General features: G+C 40.8%; 1 protein-coding gene across 5 annotated transcripts in view; it reads right to left on the bottom strand.

Annotated features, from left to right (window-relative positions):
- The window catches only part of mpripb (myosin phosphatase Rho interacting protein b), a 417,298-nt gene that overhangs the window by 235,422 nt on the left and 162,008 nt on the right, over positions 1–19,868 (bottom strand). For all 5 annotated transcript variants that reach the window (XM_080209086.1, XM_080209085.1, XM_080209087.1 and 2 more), the window contains exon 5: positions 12,618–12,702. In XM_080209086.1, the coding sequence (XP_080065212.1) occupies positions 12,618–12,702 (85 nt within the window). The remainder of the gene's footprint in view (positions 1–12,617; positions 12,703–19,868) is intronic.

The raw sequence follows: 19,868 nt of genomic DNA, 5'->3' as shown, positions 1-19,868 counted from the left end.
AGTGCACACAGCAAACTGTGGAATAGTTGTAGCTAGGCAGAAATGCTCACATTTTCCTACTATAAATGCCCAGAATACAACATTTCATCATTTTGTTTCTACCTGAAGTAAAAATGGAACTCAATAATTAGGTATATTCTTGATTCCCAAAGTTTTATCCCTTGAAATTTGAGGTGATCTTTGAACGGAATTGCTGCATGGAACGAATGAAGGAGCAACATGCTGCCTACAGAGCAGCCTTGGTGGCGACCATCAAGACAGTCCTGTTAAAGGCATTACTGTGTGTAACAGTCAAATCTAGACAGTAATGCTCAATAAACATTTGAGGATTACTTGGCATGACTGTCCTGCAATTACCATCAATCAGAGCCAGCAGCTGTAGAATGACCTTTAAGCAGCCCCTGGGCTTTTCCTTGCATGATGGTAGTAGTGCAATATACACTTAACTATCGATTTAGTGTGGTTTCGGTCTTTTGAGAACTTACAACAAAGTAGGAGACAATTTTTGAAGCTGTTTCATTCACAACATAACTTAGAATTCTAAATACCTATATAGCAAAAATTGTACTCTCAATTAGTAATGGCAGTCAAAGAATGGTACAAGACAATTTCTTTATCGAAAAGATATTTTTGGTAGAAATTTCCAAAGTACCAAAGGATATCGGTACAGTAGCAATGGTTAGCCCTGCTGCCTCTCAGTACCAGGAACCCACGTTCGATTCCTGGTTTGGGTCACTGTCTGTGCAGTTTGCACGTTCTTCCTGCGTCTGCATGGATTTCTTCCTGGTGCTCCGATTTTCTCTTACAGTCTGAAAGACATGCTGGTTAGGTATATTGGCCACGCTACCGTGGGGGGAAACTGAACAGCTGCCGGAATGTGGCAACTGGGGATTTTCATAGTAACTTCATTGCAGTATTAATGTAAGCCTAGTTATGACAGTAATAAATACAAACTATTTGGTCAGAGTACCAGCTCAAACATGGCTGATCCATTGTAATGGCTAACATTCACTAAATTAGTGAGCCAAAGCCGATACAAAATATTATGACAACATATTCAAAGAAATTTGAACAGTGGACACATTAACTTGTACAGAACCATATTAAATGAGACACTAACAAGTGATCCCTTAATGAACAAATATAAATAGGAAACATAAACTAAATTGAGTAAAATCACCATTCTCCCAGATGACGTTAGTGTGTGACTGGTGATGATTTAACCTGAGGATCACTAACCTTAGGTGAGGGGTAAGTTTGAGAAGGCAGGGCCGTTTAAAATACTTGTACAATCGATTTGAAGAAGTTTTTAAAATTTCAAACAATAATTGGAAACACTCCACGACATTATAAGATGAGGTGTGGGGAAAAAACCTGTACCGAGTAGAATATCTTTGCACAAACATGTTCCATTTTGTGTTTAAGCCTTATTTAGTGAGAACCATGTTTGAATTAAAGATATATACTGTTTATCTAATAGTCATTATCTATTGCTAGACATGCTTTCAACAGGAACAATGTAATATTTGTTCACTTATCCACCACCCCTGTAGAGAGGGAGCTTTCTCCTGCAAGGCAGTGAAATCCTGTTATTTCTCAGAGCAGGCTGCCAATAGAACCACAGTTTGCCAGGACTACAAAGACAAGTTAATTCTCACTCTGTCTACGTGTCATTTGTATTATTCTTGCACTCAGCTAAACCAAGGAAACTCACACAAAGCCTTACAGTAGGGGGGAGCTCCCCCCACCTCTAAATGACATCATATGTAATATTTGCAATTAGATCCACAAATCAAAATTGAGTTTAATATCACCTGAGACAGCAAACAACTGGTCTCCTTGTTGAACACTCACTTGAAGTGATAGAAGAATCCTTTATTCTTTAATAAAAATAGCTGCTTGTTCTAGATTAATAGGTCCTCTTTAAGCAATCCCAAATCCAGAATATTTCTGGTTAGATTTTCAGGCAAAAGAATCATTGGTTAGACATTAGTCATAGATATCCTATAGAGTTGGGTGTCCTTGTGCAAGAATCACAAGGAGTTGGTTTGCGGATGCGACAGGTAATTAAGAAGGCAAATAGAATTTTGTCCATCATTGGTAGGGGGATGGAGTTTAAGAACAGTGAAGTTATGTTGCAGCTGTGTAGGGTGCTGGTGAGGCCATACGTGGGGTACTGTGTACAGTTTTGGTCTTCTTACTGAGAGAAAGGATATACTGGCATTGGAGGGGCTGCATAGGAGATTCACTAGATTGATTCCAGAGTTGAGACGGTTGGCTTATGAGGAGAGACTGAGTAGATTGGGGCTATACTCATTGGAATTCAGAAGAATGAGAGGGAGATCTTATAGAAACATAAGAGTATGAAGGGAATAGATAGAATTGAAGCAGGGAAACTGTTTCCACTGGCAGGTGAAACTAGAACCAGGGGGCTTGGCCTCAAAATAAGTAGCAGATTTCGGACTGGGTTGAAGAACTTCTTCACATAAAGGTTGTGAATCTATGGAATCCCCTGCTCAGTGAACCAGTTGAGGCTACCTCACTGAATGTTTTTAAAGGCAAGGATAGTTAAATTTTTGAACAGTAAAGGAATTAAGGGTTATGGTGAGCAGGTGGGGTAAGTGGAGCTGAGTCTACAAATAAAAAATCAGCCATAAGCCATCGAAAGGTAGGGCAGGCTTGAGGGGCCAAATGGCCTACATCTGCTCCTAGTTCTTATGCTCTTATATCATTAGTCATCCTCAGCAACAACTGTACTGACAGCAACTCAGATTTTGTGGTCAGTGGCAATGAACAGCACTGACTACTCACTTCATTGCCAACAAAGCTTTGACTGGCTTTGGAGCATTGTTTTGAGGAGCACCCTCTATGGGGATTATTGGCATCTGTGAGCAGAGTAAGAAAGATTTAAAATGTAGTACAGAAAATGAAATAAAGATTAGAAAATATAGATGGGATTGAGAGAATGAGATATACTGATAGAAAACATAAAAAATCTCCAGCACTAATTCGGAGGGAGTGAAACTAAACACGTACAAAATGAATTTTTCAGGACAAGGGACGTTGTTTATAAGTACCTCTCACCACTTAAAAATTCGTATGTTGAATACACTGGCTTTTTTTCTTCAGCTGTCTTTTACAGGGAACTAATGGGCAAATACCATTTATGTTTCTGCCACTGCAGTCATTTCAACGCCAAGCTTATTAATGAGAGCTGGAACTACACACTGTGGTAAATTGGAGTACCAGTTCCAGAATTCCACATTTAACTGCGCACGTTAAAACGCAATGGGCAGAATTTTCCTGTCCCGTCCACCATGGGAATCGCAGCAGGCGGGATGGGAAGGTCCATTGACCTCGGGCAGGATTTTCTGGTCTTGGGGCAAGCACGGCCACAAAATCCCACCCTGTGTGTTTTCTGTCTAATTTATCCTGTAATAGTGCTGAGCATCAGCAGGCTCAGTGTAATTATTACAGCAAAATTCAGGCCATTTACATCACTTTATTCAATGGACCAATAAAGCCACACCTTTATCCATGGATCACAAGACAGTTTTTCGGTTGGTACGGCAAACAACTGCAATCTCACTTGCTTATAGTGATTTGCTCTGAACCAAGGTTTCAAAATGCATCACAGCCAATCTCACTTCCCTCAATTTCAGACAGTTAGTTGATAAGCCAGGTGGAGTATTTTGTCACTGATTTATAATGCTCATGAAGGTGATTTTCACAACCTAACAGCAACATAGCTGATTATGCAAAACCAACACCTTCTTGGCATTAATGAACAAAAAGTGGACACGAAAACATTAAAAACAAGTGCAAGGCAGCACATAGGTTATCACTGTTGGCCTCACAGCACCAGGGACCCAGGTTTGATTCCAGGACATGGAGTTGGGGGTAGGGTGTTAGCGTGGATAGAGGATTGGTTGTCAAATAGGAGGCAGAGAGTGGGGGTCAATGGGTGCTATTCGGATTGGCGGTTGGTGACTAGTGGAGTGCCCCAGGGGTCGGTGCTGGGGCCTCAGCTATTTACCATTTATATAGATGATCTGGAGGAGGGAACCGAGTGTAGGGTGTCGAAATTTGCTGATGACACCAAGATTGGGGGAAAGGCAAATTGTGCGGAGGGTGTGGAGAGTCTGCAGAAGGATCTAGATAGGCTGGGCGAATGGGCCAGGAAATGGCAAATGGAATTTAATGTTGGCAAGTGTGAGGTGGTCCACTTTGGTAGGAAGAATGGTAGGAAGGACTATTACTTACGTGGCGAAAAACTGCAGCAGGAGACGGTGCAGAGGGACCTCGGGGTCCTTGTGCATGAGTCGCAAAAACCCAGCTTGCAGGTGCAGCAGGTGGTCAGGAAGGCGAATGGGATGCTGGCCTTCATAGCGAGGGGGATTGAATATAAAAGTAGGGAGGTCTTGCTGCAGCTGTATAGGGCATTGGTGAGGCCGCAGCTGGAGTACTGTGTGCAGTTTTGGGCGCCGCACCTGCGCAAGGATATTTTGGCCTTGGAGGGAGTGCAGAGGAGGTTTACTAGGCTGATACCGGAGTTGAGGGGGTTGAGCTATGAGGAGAGGCTGAATAAACTAGGCTTGTACTCGTTAGAGTTTAGAAGAATGAGGGGAGATCTCATTGAGACGTATAAGATGATGAATGGGATGGATAGGATAGAGGTGGAGAGACTCTTCCCGCTCAAAAAAGACAGTAGGACTAGGGGGCACAGCCTCAAGATAAAGGGGGGGCGGTTTAGAACGGAGTTGAGGAGGAACTTCTTCACTCAAAGGGTGGTGAATATCTGGAATTCTCTGCCCGTTGAAGTGGTGGAGGCTGCTTCGCTAAATATTTTTAAGAAGCGGGTTGATGGGTTTTTGATAAGAGAGGGGATTAAGGGTTATGGGGAGAGGGCGGGAAAGTGGAACTGAGCCACGACACATCAGCCATGATCTTATTGAATGGCGGGGCAGGCTCGAAGGGCCAGATGGCCTACTCCTGCTCCTATTTCTTATGTTCTTATGTCCTAGGTGATTGCCTGTGTGGAATTTGCACATTTGCCCCATGTCTGCATGGGTTTCCTCCAGGTGTTCCAGTTTCCTCCCACAGTCCAAAGATGGATGAAGTGGATTGCCCGAGTGTCCCAAAATGGATAGGTTAGGAGGATTAGCGGGGTAGATGCATGGGATTAAAGGGATAGGACAGGCAATGGGTCTGGCCAAATAGCCTTCTAATGCACTCCAGGGATTCTATGAAGATTGGACAATATGGCCTCTCAAGCCTGCTCCGTCATTCAATATGATCATGGTTGATCTTTCTTCCTTAAATATGGAGACAAGTATTACAGGCAGTACTCCAGGTGCTGTCTCACCAAAACCCTGTACAACTGCAGCAAGACTTACTAATCTTTGTACTCCAATGCATTTCCAATAAAGGTCAAAGTGCCATTGGCACTTCTAATTTCTTGATGTAGCTGCATGCTAACTTTGCAGTTCCTCGTGCAACTATACCCAAATCCCTCTGATCATTCACAGTGATGAGCTTCACACTTTTTTAAAAACTTCTGCTTATGCATTCTTACCAAAGTAAATAATCTCACTTCTTCCATCATACAAATGTATATGTGCTACTTTTGGTCTCTTCAGCCAAGTAATTAATATAGATTTAAATGGCTGAGTTCCCAGCACTGATTATTGCAGCACTTCACTAATCTCAGCCTAAAAACTTAAAAATGCCCTCAAGATGTTGATCTTTACTTTTGGTTTCTGTCCATTAATCCTTTATCTAGCTAATATATTATCCTCAATTCCAAGAGCCTTATCTTGTATGTTAACCTTTTGTGGAACGCCTCTTCAAATATCTTTTGGAAATCAAAATGTATGATATCTACAAGTTTCCCTTTATCTACCTATCTTCAAAAAAATTAATAAGTTTATCCAACATGATCTCCCTTTGTTAAATCCAAATTGACTTTGCAATGCTTTTCTATGTGTGTTGTTAAAATTTCCTACATTTTCCGGACAAGTGATGTCAGCATAATTATCCTGCAATTTCCTGCACATATTCTTGAATAGTGGTTATATTTGCCAACTTACAATTCTCTGAGACTTATTCAACAATGTAAGGAATTTTGGAGGTAGAGCACCTACCATCTCTGCAGCTACCTCTTTTAGACCCTAGGATGTAGGCCATCAGATCCTGGGGATCTGCTGCATTTTGGCTCCTTTAGTTCCCTCAATACTTTTTCTCCATTGACATTAACTGCCTTAACTTCTTCACTCATATTTAGGTCCTTGTTCACCCATTTCTGGTAAGCAATTTTGTCTCCTTCTTCTTAAAAAAGGACAGGCTCAATGCCTCTGCCATGTCCTCATCCGCCACGATAATTTCTCCACCTCTGCCTCTAAGGCACCAATCTTTACTTTAGCTCCTCTCCTTTTTATAGGCTGATAAAAGCTCTTGCAATCTATTTTTATATTGCTTGTTAGTTTACTCTCATATTTCAAACAGTAGATAGTAGCTTTAATTAGCTTTAGATTGTTCCTGAACAGAGCTGGCACCAACGGAGTGGGTGAAAGGCCTGGTTTTGCACATGGATGTCAAGATTTCTAATGTTAATGTCTTGTGGGAAAAGCACAGATTCAGAGTAAAAGGAAGTCACAAACCAGTAAAGGTTGCTAACTACAAAAATGTCTAGTGTTATCAAGCCAAGTTAATTTGTTTGCTTTTCACTGGAATTCTGGAAGGCTGCAGGAGACACATCAGGTCCTGGAATGCCATGAATTGATGAGGTTATAGACTCTGCTATTTGATCCAAAAGTCCTATGAATGTTAGGTCTTGCTAGAATTGTAATTGAGGTTTCTAGTAATTGCAGGTACCTGCTACATAGCATGCAGGTGTACATGACATGAGGTTCCAATAAGATAATTGTTTACATACAAACAGAAGTATTTGTTACATTCTCAAATACATGAAATCAGAGTTTTTAAACACTGCAGCTGCTGGAAAAAAAAATGGCAATGCCAGGTACTGACAGATATTTCCCTTGAAATTGAACTCAAGAAACCTTGGATGATATTCTTGCATAGAGTGACGCAAGTAGATATGTTATTGCAGCTAAACAATCCCCTTGGCACACTACTTGAATTACTTGTAGCAATGTAATCATCTCAAACTGCTCCTTTTGAAAGTGCGATTTTAGAACCATAAAGTCTAGTATTAAAGAGACACTAAATAGCTCTAATATAATCCTGCCTTCTCCTACTAATGATGATCCCTTTTCACTGAGATCAATGAGTAATGTAAGATCAAGTCCCATCCACAAATATCTTGCATTATTTCACAAAGCTACAGAATTTTATTTGGGAAGCATGTAGCTCTCACCCATTTTCTACCGTAGTTCCATCTAAGTCATAAATAGGTGGGAAGTATCCACCAGGTCATCGGTGGGAAACCAGCAGAGGCCAAGAGCAAGGAGGCTGCAGGATGACTCTTGGTATGGTCATCGTCTTGGTGGTGGATGAGGATGAGGATGAGGATGAGGATGAGGAGGAATCCAGCACAGACATTTTGTCTCACTGTTACTGAAATAGTTTGATGGCTTTGATTATGCTGCTTTAAAACTTCCTTTCTCCACTCACCAAAATTAGTGTCATAGAGCAGGTGCATTAATTGAGAGCATGCCAATCTGCAAAACAAAATACTAAATGCCATGGATTGCACCTCAAAGTTGAAGCTATGAACTGGGGCTTGCTGCTTTAGCACAATAGCCCAAATGTGGTCTTTGTTGAGCTGTTGTGCCTAACTGCAAAAATAACGACAGTCTGCTTTTTCAGTATCTGCCTGTAAATGTGTGGCCTTCTGACAGAAATTGGAATATGATACCACACCAAGCAAATATGGCTAGAAACATTCAGACAAATTCATGTTTGAAATGACAGTAAAGTTGCTCATTGCCAATACCTGGAAAGGACCACCAGATTGGAGACTGCTTAATTTACTCGAGTCTCGCAGACACCCAGAGAATCCTGCACCAACTATCCTAGTAATCGTGCAATATAAATCATGTCAGTTCGTGTACACCTGCAGTTGGATCCACAGGAAAGTTAAGAGATCACGAATCTAGTCTGCAGGGTCAACAAGTGAACACAATAAGGCTTTGAGCTACTGATATAATCACACTGTCCTAAGTTTTGAATGTTGGTTTAGCAAGTTGCCATTGAACAGTGAACCTTCTCTCCTTTCCCACTGCCATAAGAAAACGTTTGTGAGCTTGAAAAGTTGTTCCCAAGATCCTAGCAAAGGCACAATTAGGGAACTATTTGTACTTGCATTGTGCTCTTCAGAGTCACTGAGAAAGTGGTTGACAGACAAAACTACTTTTCAAGAGCAGTCATTATTTAAACATGCACAATGGGGTAGTAAATAAATAGGTTGGACTAAAACCTGGTGTTGTCAGACTTTTTACTGTAGTAAATGGAAGCAGAGCAAGGTCCCACAAACAATGATTAGCCAGGTAATTTGTTTTTGAGATACTGATTGAATATCACAGGGGATAACCCCCATATTTTTCTCTGAAGCAATGCCATGGTATCTTTTACATTCACCCAGGAAGACAGAATTTTGAAAGAAATGGGAACCTTCAACATTTAAGAAGCATTTAGGTAAGCACTTGAAACGTCATGGCATACAAGGCGATGGACCAAGTGCTGGAAAATGGGACTAGAATAAACAGGTGATGGATGGCCAGCACAGACATGATGGGCTGAAGGGACCTCTGTCTGAGCTGTAAAACTCTGACTCTAATATCCCATCTGAAAGACAGCACCTCCCTCAGTACTTTATTGGGGTGTCAGTCAGCCTTGATTTTTGTGCCCAAGCCCTGGAATCCAGCATCCTTAAACTCAGGTGCTGAGCCACAGTCAACGCAAACAATGGACAAATGAATCAACAGTGTACGAATAGATTTACTGTGCTGAAATCCTTTTAAAGTCTTTTCAAAAGAAATTGGCTAGTCTCAGCAGATGGGGCAAAATAAACTTTTTTAAAAATATGCAAAGTTATTTATTAATGTCAAAAGTAGGCTTACTTTAACACTGCAATGAAGTTACTGTGAAAATCCCCTAATCACCATACTCCAGCGCCTGTTCAGGTACACTGAGCAAGAATTTAGCATGGCCAATGCACCTAACCAGCACATCTTTCAAACTGTGGGAGGAAACCAGAGCACCCAGAGGAAACCCACGCAGATACAGGGAGAACGTGCAAACTCCACACAGACAGTAACCCAAGCCAACAATCGAATCCATAGTGCTGAGAAGTTACAGTGCTAATCAAGAGTCATGTGGTAATGTGAAACACTGAAGGATGATCAGGGTTGTTACTGCACCTGGACTATTCCTGTAGGCATACCAACCAAAATGCATGTACTATGATACACCACCCGAGTCTGTGTCTAAAAGAGGATCTGCACTGCTGCAGCAAAAACCCTCTCCTTGGAGGCAATAAATGTGTTTTGTTTTTGGATGAAAAGCACATGTCTATAACAATCATCAAAATGAATCATGATTCATATTAATTGCCTATTCATATGACCAAATGAATTGAATTTGCCAACTCCTGGCTCAGTTGCTTTAGTAGTTACATTCAATTCTGACCTGAATAATATGGAACAATGGTCTGTCCTTTTTTTATAGATCAATTATAAAATGGAGACAAATCTGGCAGCCAGCAAAAATAATGAATTCCTAACAAGCATTTTTGCACCAACAGGGAATGCGTTAGTTCCACTGATTTCTCATTTTTATGGATAAATAGCTAGAATCACAGAATATAACCTTAGCAAACTTTTACAATAGAAACAGAATTTGTCTCTAAGTCATCATAAGCAAATACCTTTATTATAACATTGACAGGACAGGACAGGAGATGAAAATTCCCAGAATTAATTGAAACTGAGAAACAAATTTGATTTATCCAATCATCAGAAATCACAGCCAAGATATTGTGATTTACACCATGGTTTTGGCAGAAAATTTGTTAACATACTATCCCAGCTGTCTAGTTGTTTGATGTGTTGTAATGCAAGGACATTAGCAATGTGGATTTCAACATTCCATCTTAACTCGGCATAAAGAATGTAAATTGCATCACTGAAGGCTCGAGTATCTGTTATGGTTCCCATTTGTGAAAAAAAAAATCGTCACCGTATAGTTGGTTGATGGTTGTTTTCATACGAACTGAGCAGCACATCATTGGACCATAGGAGGAATGATGTGGATATGCCGGCGTTGGACTGGGGTAAACACAGTAAAAAGTCTGACAAGACCAGGTTTTAGTCCAGCCAATTTATTTGATAGTAAACTCACTAGCTTTCGAGGGGATCCCTCGAAACCTACGAACTCGAAAGCTAGTGAGTTTACTATCAAATAAATCGGTTGGACTAAAACCTGGTCTTGTCAGACTTTTTACCATAGGAGGAAACCAGAGCCTCACCTATGTAGACCAGGGAGAACATGCAACCTCCACACAGACTGACAGCCACCCAAGATCGGAATTGAACATGCGTCCCTGGTGCTTTGAGGCAGCCTTGCTAACCATTGCGCCACCCAGTCAAAATGACAGAGCAGCTACTTGCACAGCAGATTAATTCAACTTTATTTTTCTTTGCTACACTAACGTGCATATATTTGACGTTTCTTCTAGATGTGTACTGGCCGATGAATTAGGGTTGATGCCAATTGGACGAAAACCTGCAGCACCTCATCACACATGCTTCATGCACAAGATTATATTTTGGTTTACAGGAAACATAAGTCTTCATATGCTAAAATTGCAAGATGGAATAGAGCCTTCCAATTTCTATCTAGGGAGTGCAGGTCAGGGATACAACAGTGACGCTGTCTCTTCAATTGTAATATTATTCATAGCAAGACTCAGCTTCTGCTTTTAGCAATGAAAAATTGTGTGTGTTTCTGGCAAAATCATTACTAATTATGATGAGCAGATAATATTTTGTGGCGCACTGCCAAACAAAATGCCCGCTAATGAACTGTTTCAACTAATTAAAACAGAAAATGCAGGAACTACTCAGCTGGTCATACTGCATTGTGGAGATGGAATGAAACATGCGTTTTCAGGTTGAAAACTTGTTACATCTCAAATTTATTCCAGTTCTGATGAAAAGCCATTAATCTGAAATGTTAACTCTATTTATCTCACTCTATAGATGCTACCAGACCTTCTGAATAATTCCATCATTTTCTGTTTTCCTTTGGGGCTGCATGGTAGCACAGTGGTTATCACTGCTGCCTCACAGCACCAGGGACCTGGGTTCAATTCCAGCCACAGCCGACTGTGTGGGGTTTTCACGTTCTCCCTGTGATTGCATGAGTTTCCTCCAGGTGCTCCAGTTTCCTCAAACAGTTCAAATGTGCATGATTGTCCATGCTAAATTGCCCCTTACTGTAAGGGAGATTAGCAGGATAAATATGTAGGGATAGTGTCCGGGTGGGGTTATGACTGGTGCAGACTTGATCGGCCGAATGGCCTCCTTCTGCACTGTAGGGATTCTATGATTTTATAGTCTCAGCATGCAGTATGCTTTCATAACGTAATTCATTCTCCAATTAATTTTTAATCCAAACCTACATGTATTAATCTGAGGCTGCATTTTCTAATCAACAAAACGAGCTACAATTTAGCCAAAAATAGTCATTAAGTTCACATTTGCACACAAAATTTCTTTGCACTTTTGCAGTGACATTTGTGGTCTGAGAGAGAGAGACAAAGTAGTGTGGCACCACAAGATGGAATTTGGGGTGAGACACAACCGGGCAAGAAACAACATGTCTCTGCGACCAGATTGACAAATCCCTTACAGGATATTTAGAGTCCAATTCCACGTGTGGATGAGAAGAAAAAGAAAGAGATTAAGGGAAATATAAAAGGCAAAAGAAAAAATTTTTTTTAAATCTCTCAGATTTAGATTATATTTGAAGGAATAGGACTCAACACTTATACAAATTAATTTTCAGTGCCAGAGTTTGCTTGGCAGCAATTACAATTTACCAGACCATTAAAATTCACTTATGCTTGAATGAACATGTGTTTATTGGGTATCCAAGTACAACATCACACCTTTTATGACAGTGTCACAGTGGTTAGCACTGCTGCCTCTCAGCACCAGGGACTCAAGTTCAATTCCTGGCTTGGGTTATTGGTTGTGTCTACACGTCCTTTCCTGCTCTGGTTTCTTCCCACAGTCCAAAAGACCTGCTGGTTACATGCACTGGCCATGTTAAATTGCCCCTTAGTGGCCTGGGATGCATAGGTTAGAGGAATTAGCGGGGTAAATATGTGGCATTATGGGAATAGGACCTAGATGGGATTGATGTCGGTGCAGATTTAATGGGCCAAGTGGCCGCCTTCTGCACTGTAAGGATTCTATGAGGTACACATATATTTTATCTTCGTTCACCATCAAAAATGCAAATACAACCCCCCTTTTTCACTCCCTCTCAAATAAAATGTCATTCCACTCCAACAAAAAAGTATTTCTAACTTCTATATGAGAAATTCATTAATGGATTAATTACTGCCAAACTTCAATTGCAGGCTGTACCTGGGCAGTTGTAGGTTCCACCTTCCTTTTTTTCTTCTGATTTTGTTTATTGGTTCTGGGGTATATCATCAGTTGCTCAAACCATCTGAAAAATTAAAATGTTTAATTAGCAACTGAATGGAGACAACAACTACCTAAACTAAATTATTTCAGAAACAAGGAAAAAAGGAACAATGCAGCTTTTGATTAAAAAAATGGACCATCTTTTCAGAAGCAGGTATATGCCCTAGAATCTACTGCAATCATGGTCAAATTTCCTTCAACTTGTAATTAAATTCCTGTACACATGTAACATTTGACATTTGTTTGCATCTCTCATAAGCATTCCATTATTAATTCCTTTGTTTGTTTTTACACAAAATGATCTCATTTAAATTTATCTTGTAATTACACCCACCTCTCCAGAGGAGGAGCTATAGTGTGACAACTGGCAGAAGGACAAGTTCAGCTTAACAAGTTGAAATAGGTTATAAATACACGTGCATAAGTATCAACGATTGCGATGTACAATAAGGACAGAATATAGAAGTTTAAAATAGGACCAAATTGTATCCGTGCTCTCTGATCCAATTATTCACCCTTTTAGCTCCTTTTCAAACAAAGGCTACATACACTTCTGAGCCACACTCTGGGAGACAGAATAGTACATGCATTAAAATCTTATTTTGTTATCACACAAGTAGTCCTCAGAAATCTCAAATATTTGCTCCCAACTGAGAGAGCTGAAATAAAGGGGAGGGCCAAGTTTGAAACAGTGCTTTGCCAATTGCCTCGTTGCAATACTCCAGCCATCAGAATTTATGGATCAGCTTTTTTTCCTGACCATACAATTCATATATACACATATTTCAAAAAGCTAACTGTGTCTCACAGTTATCACCAGCACTTAATGATTTGAACCTGGATTATTTTAAAAATTTGCACTTGTATTATAACAAGCACTTCATATATCCCATACTTAATACAAATGCTCAAGCACTAAATACCCATTTTACTTTATTTATATCTAAATCAAATTATTGGATAATGGATTTTTATCAAAATTATTTTTTTTAAAGCAGCAAACTGTACTCAAGAGCCCACTTGCGCATATGTCAATAAAGATAAAGTGAAGCGTAAGTACCCAGTGTCAGTTTGATGGAAGACACTTTGAATGTTAGTGAGTTAACTTTTGAGTTTTCATCTCCAGTTTCTACTTTTGAATATTTACATGCAAGAATGTATCGATTATGAAAAAATACTCATATATTCATCGCATTGACTCTTCATTCTTTGAACAGTATGCATCCATTTACACCTTAGCAGTAGTTTACATTGGGTGTCTGTTCATCTCTAAAGAAAATACGAGTCATTCATGATAGTTTTGGGGCTTTGGAAGCCTGTCACCAGGTCACTTTGATACAAGGCTAAATAACAACAAACTAATCAGCTGTCTGCTTTCCCCAAAATACTATCCATGAAGGCATATGTTCCTAATCATTTTATATTCAGGCTGCATATCATTTGAAGAAAAACTAACAGGTGAATAAACGTTCTGCTGCTTTATCCATATACACAAGCATATCAAAGCAGAACAAATTTAAGTCATCTGGATAGAATTCATACAGAATTTGAAGGGACCAGTACAACAAAGGCATTGCTTTGCGCTGCAGTTGCATGTGTGAGAATTTCCCAATGTGTCAGCCTTACATGTCCTTTTCAAGTACAAGCTGCAAAACTGAGGACAGATGAACTTCAACCTGCCCCTAGAATTCTTTCATGCAAGACAGCAGCAGTATGCAATGCTCTCGAGCATCAATTTCAGTATACATCTTGTTTATCCTGCAGCACAAACCAAAATATTTTTTCTTAAATAGTGCAGCCAGCACTGCAAATCCACTGTTCTCCTGCAATCAGTAGTCTGCAATTAATGTAATACTTAACTTTATATTGTCCATTTACTTTTTTTTTTACAGTTAAATCTGATAAGTACTTTATAGCCTAATGCAATCCAATACAATACCAATTCTTACATCTTCATAACATTGAGAAGATCGGGTTTTCTTTTTGAATTCTTTCAAAGAATGTAGGCTCTGATAGGAAGACCAACACTTATTGCTCATTCCTAACTGTCCTCGAGGTGTTGTTGGTAAGCCTCCTTCTTGAACTGCTGCAATCGATCTGGTGCAGATACATCTATTGTATTGGCAGGAAGGGGGTCCCAGGACTCTGATCCAGTATCAGTGAAGAAAGGGCAAAATAGTTTTAAATAAGGACGTTACATTGCTTGGAAGGGTGGTGGTGGGTGTTCTTACACATCTATATTGTATCTTTGGCAGAGGTTGAGAGTTTGGAAGATACTGTTGAAGGCACATTGGTGAGCTACCGCTGTGCATCTTGTACACAGTCCATATTGATGGTGGAGGGAGTGAATGTTGAAGGTGATGGACAGGATGTTGATCAAATAGACTGCCATGTCCTGGAAGGGCTTCATGAGTTGTTGGAGCCACACTCATGAAGGCAATGAGCGGATCTTCCATCACACTCCTCACTTCTGCCTTGTATTTAGGGTGTTGTGCAAGTTACTCTGCAGAATTTCCAGCCTCAGGCCTGCTCTTGTAGCCCAGTATTTACGTGATTGTTTCAGTTCAGTTTCTGGTCACTGGTAATCCCCAGCATGTTGGTAGTGGGTGATTCAGTAGTGGCAATGCCACTGAATGTTAAGGGGAGTTGGTTGGATTCTCTCTTGTTTGGAGATGGTCATTGCCCGGCAATTGTTCAGTCCAAATGTTCCTTGTCACTTACCAGCCCAAACCTGAAAGATGTCAGGTCTTGCTGCACATGGGCATGCAATGTTTCAGCATTTGACAAGTTGCAAATGGTGTTGGACATTGTGCAATCACCACCAAACATCCCCATTTCTGACCTAATGATGGAAGATTGATGAATTGGCTAAAGATGATTACATTTTGGCTGTAAGCCAAAATAGAGACACAAAAGTTTTCTACTCAATGCCTGGACTTATTTATCAAGTGGCCAAGAAAAGCATACTTGGATAGAATCCCTACAATGCAGAAGGAGGTCATTCAGCCAATCAAGCCTGACTGACAACAATCCCACCCAGGCCCTATTCCTGTAACCCCATATATTTATCCTGCTAATCTACCTGACACTAAGGGGCAATTTAGCATGGCCAACGCACCTAACCTACACATCTTTGGAGTGAGGGGAAAAACCGGAGCAGAGGAAGTCCAAGCAGACATGGGCAGAACGTGTAAACTCCACACAGTGACCCCGAGGCTGGAATTGAAGCCAGGTCCCTGGTGCTGTGAGGCAACAATGCAAACCTGGAGGACGTAAGTGTCTTTTGAGGGGTGGGCTGGAAAATATCTAGTATAAAAACTCAAAAACCCTACAGCATCCTACAGCTCTACGAAAAATGTCAGGAAAGATTTACTTTTTATTTCCTGCAAAGAAAAATGATTGGTGGGGCGGTTGACGAAGGCACTGTAATTCATTGAGACTGATGTAACACTGTCCCAAAAACTGCTTTTGTTTTTATTAGAAACTTTGTAAAAGCAGAATAAATTGCTTGGTAACAGAAACATCATTCCCAGAGCTCTGAGAATCTACACAGTGAAAACAATAATTCTAATTCTGACGGTGTGACGCTACCACAATGCTAAATGCAATCGACTTTGAACAGATCTAACAACTCAAGACTGAGCATCCAAGAGACACTGTAGGCCATACAGCAGCAAAACTGTACAGCAACCACAATCTGTATACTCATTACTGGTTCATACATCCCCATTCTACCATTACCACCAAGCCAATGGATCAACTCTGGCTGACTGATTAGTGCAGGAGAGTATGCCAGGAGTCAAACCAGGCACACCTAAAAATGAGGCATCAGCCTAGTGAAGCTACAGCGCAGGACCACTTTCATTTCAAACAGGACTACTTAAGTCAAGCAGCAAGTGATGGATAGAGCTAAGTGATTCCACAACCAATTAATCAGATCTAAACTCTGCAATCTGGTCATATCCAGCTGTGAATGGTGGTGTTCAATTAAACGACTCACTGGAGAAGACTGCTCCACAAATATCCCCATCCTCAATGATCATCAAGATAAGGCTGAAGCATTCGCAATAATCCTCAGCCGAAGTGTCAAGTGAATGATCCATCTTGGTCTCCTGAAGTCCCTAACATCTTCAGCCAATTCGCTTCACTCCCCGTGATATCAAGAAATGGCTGAAGGCATTGAATACTGCAAAGGCGATAGCCCTAACAGTATTCCAGCAATAATACTGAAGAGTTGTGCTACAGAACTTGCCCTGACTCTAGCCAAGCTGTTCCAGCACCTGCATCTACCCAGTAACGTGGAAAATGCCCAGGTATGTCCTGCAGGACAAATCCAACTTGGCCAATAACTGCTTCATTAGTCTATTCTCGATCATCATTAAACTGATGGAAGAGGTCATCAGCAGTACTGTCAAGTGTTATTTGTTTTGCAACCACTGCTCAGTTTGGGTTCTGTCAGGATCACTCAGTTCCTGACCTCATTACAGCCTTGGTTCAAATAAGATTAAGGATCTGAATTCCAGAGGTGAGTAGAGAGTGACTGTCCCTGACATCCATGTCAAATGCAGCCAGACCTGGAAAGTAGCATTTACATCAGACTACTGCCAGGTAATGACCACCTCCGACAGGAATCAAACTATCATCCTTCTACCTTCAATTACATTACCATCACTGAATCCCCAAGTATCAACATTCTGGGAGATAGCATTGACCAGAGACTGAACTGGACTAGTTAGAAATACTATGGCTACAAGAAAACGTCAGAGGCTAAGAATCCTGTGGTCAGTAACTCACTTCTGACTTCCCAAAGCCTGTGCACCATCCACAAAGCACAAGTTTACAGCATAACGGAATACTCTCCCTTGCTTGGATGGGTACCGCTCCACCAGTCAAAGAAGCTTGACACCATCCAGGACAAAGTTGCCAGTGTGATTGTTGGTGGAATGGGTGCCATTTAGTCCCTCTACCACCGACGAACAGTAGCAGCAATGTGGATCACCTATAAGATGCACTGCAGGAATTTAGTAAGGCTCCTTAGACAGCACCTTCCAAACCCATGGCCACCATGACCCAAAATTATAACGGTAGCAGACACACAGGGACATACCATTTGGAAGTTCCTCGGGTGGATGTAGCTGCTACTAGGCGGCGTAAATATAAGATTCATGGTGGGAGATATAGGAGGGATGTCAGAGATAGATTCTTCACTCATGTGGTTGGGGTGTGGAATGCACTGCTTGCTGTGATAGTGGAGTCGGACACTTCAGGAACTTTCAAGTGGTTACTGGATAGGTACATGGAGCACACCAGAACTATGGGGAGTGGGATAGCTTGATCTTGGGTTTGGATATAGCTCAGCACAACATTGAAGGCTGAAGGGCCTGTACTGTGCTGTACTATGCCATGTATGTTCCACATTATCATCCCACCACTCCCCCATATCCTTTGATCCCCTTCAGCCCAAGAGCTATATCTAGCTTCCTGTAGAAAACATGCAATATTTGTCCTCAACTGCTTTCTGTGGTCACAAATTCTCCAGGCTTACACTCACTGGGTAAAAAAATTCTCTTCAACTCAATCCTAAAATGTTTACCTCATATCTTTATACTATAACCCCTTGTTCTGGTCACTCCCATCATCAGGAATGTCCTTGCTGCATCTACCCTTTCTAGTCTTGTTAGAATTTCATAGGTTCTATAAGGTCCCCTCTCATTCTTCTGAATTCCAGCAAATACAATGCTAACCAGTTCAATCTCTCCTCATGTCAGTCCAGCAATCCTAGGAACCAGTCTGATAAACTTTCTCTGCACTCTCTCTCTATAGCAAGAGCATCCTTTCTCAGATCAGGAGACCAAAACTGCACATAATATTCCTGGTGTGGCCTCACCAAGGTCCTATATAAAATTGCAACAAGACATCCGTGCTCCCGTATGCGATCACATGGACTCATCATATGGGCTGCAGCAGTTCAAGAAGTTAGTTCACCATCACCTACTCAAGGGCAATTAGGGATGGGCAATAAATGCTTGCTTAGCCAGCAACAGCCAAATCCTGCAAATGAATTTTTAAAAATCTGACTTTGGCATGGCAGATAATTTCTTGACCCAAATAAAATTGCTAAGTACCCTTGGGTAAAATAACTGAGTCCAAAGAACCTATCTGCAGTTTGTTTGCTATAGAAAGCAAATGTAACTGATCCACAATAAATACTTGTAATTCGTTCAATCTGAACCCTGAATGAAGCTAAAAAATACACTTATTCCATATAAGATAGAAACTTTGACTTTCCAGGATACTCGGACATAACTTGTGGAGAACTAAAATAAGGTCTCATCTGGGAAACAGAATGCCTCACTAGGCTTCGTTTCCAAATTGCAGAAAAATGAGATTCTAATGGTTGATCCTCATGTGACCCAAACGCAAATGGGTCAAAGACTGAAATAATTACAAGAGAAAAAAAAATTAGGTTTTCAAAAATGGCAAAAATATGCTAACAATATTTCAGAAAATATAGGGCATACAAAATACATGAGTAATTGATTTAATATGATTGCAGAAATTTTTCATGTTTACTATGATAACCTCTTGGATAACCTCTGGGAAGTGATCACCAAGGGAAGCCCAGATTTAACTGGTCACTTGTGCCCTGGTTTCAGGCTGACAAAAGTTAACAAAACCTATTGTCCAGAGAGGATAACATGTACATTACCTCCTCTTGAAAATAGCCCGAATTAGCAACAGGCATATCATCTATTCGTGGAACGTAAATTATGAGAAGAATATCTTACAGGGTAAATGCTAAATGCAGAGTTGAGAATAACCTTCACCCAGACATCAGAGCATTTGAACAAAGGGGTTAAGTATCTTTTGTCATGTCTCCTTTCCCCATTGCTTTTGGAGCAGGCCACGACAGCAGCCCCCACACACACAGGAACCTCACAATGGTTTTTGCAGCACATCTATGTTCCACACTGAACTATACGATCTTTAGTTGCAGTCAACTGAAAGGCTCTACCATCCACCTGACCAGAATCTAGTTCCTCTGCAGAAAGCTGCCCCATCCCTTTAGAGACAGCATTACAATCAGTTCAGCAGAAGATTGTCGTGGGAGACTGCCACAGAACACGCATGATTCTTGGGAGTACAATTAGATGCAGAACGGAGTACTAATCCACCTGCAGTTTTGAT

This window comes from Carcharhinus amblyrhynchos, chromosome 21, assembly GCF_965287045.1.
Source record: "Carcharhinus amblyrhynchos chromosome 21, sCarAmb.v2.hapA, whole genome shotgun sequence".
Taxonomy (NCBI): Eukaryota; Metazoa; Chordata; class Chondrichthyes; order Carcharhiniformes; family Carcharhinidae; genus Carcharhinus; species Carcharhinus amblyrhynchos.
This window is presented reverse-complemented; position numbering and strand designations above follow the sequence as displayed.